At 45.0% G+C, this 4,829-nt stretch overlaps 1 protein-coding gene across 1 annotated transcript in view; it reads right to left on the bottom strand.

The window, feature by feature from the left end:
• Window positions 1-885: 885 nt before the first annotated feature.
• The window catches only part of LOC143302082 (uncharacterized), a 230,855-nt gene continuing 226,911 nt past the window's right edge, over window positions 886-4,829 (bottom strand). The window contains exons 23-24 of the mRNA XM_076616596.1: window positions 2,685-2,773; window positions 886-1,099 (exon numbers count right to left, since the gene is read on the bottom strand). Coding sequence (XP_076472711.1) covers window positions 959-1,099; window positions 2,685-2,773 — 230 coding nt within the window. The 3' untranslated portion in view covers window positions 886-958. The remainder of the gene's footprint in view (window positions 1,100-2,684; window positions 2,774-4,829) is intronic.

Here is a 4,829-nt window from a genome sequence, read left to right as displayed (position 1 = left end):
TTTACTGCCGCTCTGAATTAGCAGTTCTGAATGTTGGTCAAGAGACAGGGTTGTGTGGGAACATCCACCCACCAACAACTCACTCATTCCCAACCCGGAAGAAAAAAACCATACCAGCTTCCTCAGCGTTGATTCTTATTAACCTCCGTGCGATGTGTCGACAGACGACGTTGGGGATGGAAGGGAAAAAGCTGAGGAGGGAAGGAAGGAAAAAAGGAAGGAGGGAGCGAGAAAGGAAGGAAGGAAGGAGGAAAGGAAGGAGAGAGGAAAGGAAGCGGGGATGGAAGGAAGAAAAAGGGGAGGGAAGGAGAGAGGAAGGGAAGGAAGGAAGGAAGCCAGGAAGAAGGGAAAGAAGGAAGATAGGAGGGAAGGAAGGAGGGAGAGGGGAAAGAAATGAAAGAAGGAGGAAGGAAGGAAAGAAAGAAAAGAAAGGAGGAAGGAAGGAGCGGAAAGAAAGAAAAGAAAGGAGGAAGGAAGGAGGGGAAAGAAAGGAAGGAAGGAGTAAGGGAAGGAAGTAAGTTAGGAGGGAAGGAAGGGAGGAGAGGGGAAAGAAAGGAAGGAAGGAAGAAAAGAAGAGAGACGGAAGGGTGGAGGGAAGGAATAAAAGGAGTTAGGGAAGGAAGAAAGAGTGGAGAGAGAGAAGGAAGGGATGAAGGAAGGAAGAAAAGAAGAGGGACAGAAGGAAGGGGGGAGGGAGAGAGAGGAGAAAGGAAGGGAGAGAAGGAAGGAAGGAAGGGAGAACGGAAGGAGAAAATGAAGGAAGGAGGGAGGGAGGGAGGGAAGGAAGGAAGGAAGGGAGGAAGGGGGGGAGGAAGGAAGGAGGAAAAAAGGAAGGAGGGAGAGGAGGAGGGAGGGAAGGAAGGAAGGAAGGAAGGGATGAAGGAAGGAAGAAAGGAAGGAAGGAAGGAAGGAAGGAAGGGAGGGAAGCAAGGGGTGGCGGTAACGACGCACCGACGCCTCACACCTGGGACTCCGTGGCGAGGGCCGAGTCGAAGATCTGCTTGCAGTGGGTCAGGTGGTGCACGGCCTTGTGCAGGGCCACAGACATGTGGCCGGACAGCTCCCGGCTTCGTTGGGACACCACGTCGTTACCCGTCTCCTGCGAAAACATCGTGGTTTGATAACTTCACAGAGGAGGCAGCAGCTGGAGGAAGAAGAATAAATGTCGAGGAAGAGGAGGAGGAGGAGGAAGAGAAGGAAGAGAAGGAGGAGTAGGAGGAGAAGGAGGAGGAGGAAGAGGAGAAGGGGGAGGAGGAAAGAAGAGGAAGAGTAGAAGGAGGAGGAGGAGTAGGAGGAGGAGGAAGGAGGAGGAGTATGGGGATAGGAGGGATAGGAGGAGTAGGAGGAGGAGGTGAAGGAGGAGGAGGAGGAAGGAGGAGGAGTATGGGGATAGGAGGGATAGGAGGAGTAGGAGGAGGAGGTGAAGGAGGAGGAGGAGGAGGAAGAGGAGGAGGAGTAGGGGGAGATGAGGAGTAGAAGGATGAGGAGTAGAAGGATGAGGAGGAAGAGTAGGAGGAGGAAGGAGGAGGAGGAGGGAAGAGGAGGAGGAGGAGTAGGGGGAGAGGAAGAGTAGAAAGAGGAGAGGTAGAGGAGGAGGAGAAGTAGGAGGAGAAGGAGGAGAAGTAGGAGGAGGAGGAAGAAGAGGAAGAGTAGGAAGAGGAGTAGGAGGAGGAGGAAGATTAGGAGGAGGAGGAGTAGGGGGAGAGGAGGAGTAGAAGGAGGAGGAGGAAGATGAGGAGGAGCAGGAGGATGAGTAGGAGTAGAAGGAGGAGGAAGAAGAAGAAGAAGAAGAGGAGGAGGAAGAGGAGTAGGAGGAGGAAGAAGAGGAGGAGGAGGAGGAAGAGGAGGAGGAGTAGAATGAGGAAGGAGGAGGAGGAGACGAGTAGAAGGAGGAGGAGGAGTAAGAGTAGGAAGAAGAAGAGGAGGAGGGGAACAACAACAACAACAACAAGTAGAAGAATGGTTCAAACACACAATTAAGAAAGTAAATGAATACGCTGGGAAAAAACGCAGTGATGGCACGACTGAAAATGACTGAAAACAAACATCCCACTTATCCACCCTACAGACGGGCGCAATAGCCGAGCGGTTAAAGCGTTGGACTGTCAATCTGAGGGTCCCGGGTTCGAATCACGGTGACGGCGCCTGGTGGGTAAAGGGTGGAGATTTTTACGATCTCCCAGGTCAACATATGTGCAGACCTGCTAGTGCCTGAACCCCCTTCGTGTGTATATGCAAGCAGAAGATCAAATACGCACGTTAAAGATCATGTAATCCATGTCAGCGTTCGGTGGGTTATGGAAACAAGAACATACCCAGCATGCACACCCCCGAAAACGGAGTATGGCTGCCTACATGGCGGGGTAAAAACGGTCATATACGTAAAAGCCCACTTGTGTGCATACGAGTGAACGCAGAAGAAGAAGAAGAATCCACCCTACAACCCTCCCCCCCCCCCCCAATCCCCTTTACTCCTCCCCCTCCCCCCTGAAATATAAATAAATACATAAATAAATGCAACGCAACGCAACGCAACGCATACGCAATGCGAAACAGCACGGCACAACACAACACAACACAACACAACGCATCGCAACCCAACCAGACACGACACGACACGACACAACACGACACGACACATGACCCCAGTCACGTCCAACGAGCACCTAGGGAGCCACCCTTACCGCCTGCTGCAGCAACTCCTGGTGCTGAGACTTGACCTTGTGCACCTCGGACCTCAGCTGTTCCACGTGGCCCAGGACCACGTTCAGCGCTGACGGGGAAAACCAGTCGACCAATGAATCAATTGGCATATCAATCAATCAATCAGTTAACCAACCATTCAGCCAAACAATCACTCAATCAGAAGTTGCGATCAGTCAAAAAGTCAAAAACAAGAACAAGAACAAGAATAAGTATAATAATAATAATAAGACGAAGAAGAAGAAGAAGAAGAAGAAGAAGAAGAAGAAGAAGAAGAAGAAGAATACCAACCAATCAGCCAAATAATCACTCAATCAGAAGTTTAAATCAGTCAAAACAACAACAACAAGGACAACGATGAGAAGAAGAAGAAGAAGAAGAAGAAGAAGAAGAAGAAGATACAATAAAATAAACAAACATAAAAAGCATTCATAAATACATTAAAAAATAAGTTAATAAAATTCATGCAAACACTAATCATGATACAACTATGATATAAGCAAATCATAAGTACTGTGATTTCTGTATCAATGAAATTCTGGAGAAGCTAAGATTCAAAACTCTTTCGGCATAAGGGTCATTGAGAGAAAAGTGTTTCACATGGAACAACATCAAACAACTTGAAAGCATGTTATTATTTTGGCATTGTTTAAAATGCACGCACTGATAGAGTATTGGACTTTCTGAATTTTTCTTGAAAAACGAAAATTCATAAATGAAAATTTGACAAATGCAGACCCAACTTTACAGCTTTTGAAAGATTTATTTCCTTGCACTGTAAAATAGAAGAACACAATGCAAGAATGCATTGTCATTTAAAGGACTTTAAACAAAATGGCTGTCCTAAAACACGTTAACTCTTATTTGTTTCTCAACTTGATAAAAGTCTGTTTGTAACAATATTGAAAGTATGCCTTAAAGGGCTATTCAAATATATGATGTATTCAGTGCACGCGAGTTTGTCCTTTCTATGTTGGATAATCGTTGAGATTTAAATATTCATTATTAATGTTTTAAGTGGGCGGGGGTTGTTTGTTTTTTTTGTAATTTCTGCTACTGGTAATTTTGTTTTTTTTTTGTTTGTTCTGTTTTGTTTTCGACTTCTTTTCTTCTTTAAGTGTTATGAAACAGAATACACATTACAAGACACATAATTATCTCTGAAGTGTACAGAAATTACTTAATTAATGTGTTCAGAGTGCAATTCTTCTACGTACCAACTATAAAAATGAAACTGATACTGGTGATGGTGATTTTCAATAAGAGTGAATAGTATAGTCTTTGATGCCATGGGTTAGCAAAAAAAAAGAGAAAAGGGACAGTAAACAAGTTGTTACACAACTTTCTGGTCCCATGTTTTGCTGAAATACAGGGTTTTATATCGCACACATTCAGAATGGTTAAAAAAAAAAAGAGGAAGAAGAAATATTTACAATGATAATGGTAACGGTACTACTACTACCACCACCATCACCACAATCACCAACACTACTACTAGTGGAGTGATGGCCTAGAGGTAACGCGTCCGCCGAGGAGGAAGCGAGAGAAAATGAGCGCGCTGGTTCCAATCACGGTTCAGCCGCCGATATTTTCTCCACCTCCACTAGACCTTGAGTGGTGGTCTGGACGCTAGTCATTCGGATGAGACGATAAACCGAGGTCCCGTGTGCAGCATGCAATTAGCGCACGTAAAAGAACCCACGGCAACTAAAGGGTTGTTCCTGGCAAAATTGTGTAGAAAAATCCACTTCGATAGGAAAAACAAATAAAACTGCACGCAGGAAAAAATACAAAAAAATGGGTGACGCTGTAGTGTAGCGACGCGCTCTCCTTGGGAAGAGCAGCCCGAATTTCACACAGAGAAATATGTTGTGATAAAAAGAGAAATACAATACAATACAATACTACTACTACTATTACTCATGATGACGATTAGCAGAAGGAAAAGAAGAAGAAAGAGAAGGAGATGGAGAAGAAGAACAATCATCATCATCATAATCTTAAGAACAACAAGAACAAGAACAACAAGAACAACAACAAGAACAACAAGAAGAACAACAAGAAGAACAACAACAACAACAAGAAGAAGAACAACAAGAACAAGAACAAGAACAACAAGAACAACA

The sequence above is a fragment of the Babylonia areolata genome, chromosome 28 (assembly GCF_041734735.1).
Source record: "Babylonia areolata isolate BAREFJ2019XMU chromosome 28, ASM4173473v1, whole genome shotgun sequence".
Lineage (NCBI taxonomy): Eukaryota > Metazoa > Mollusca > Gastropoda > Neogastropoda > Buccinidae > Babylonia > Babylonia areolata.
The sequence above is the reverse complement of the archived record's forward strand: the minus strand, read 5'-3'. Positions and strand labels throughout refer to the sequence as shown.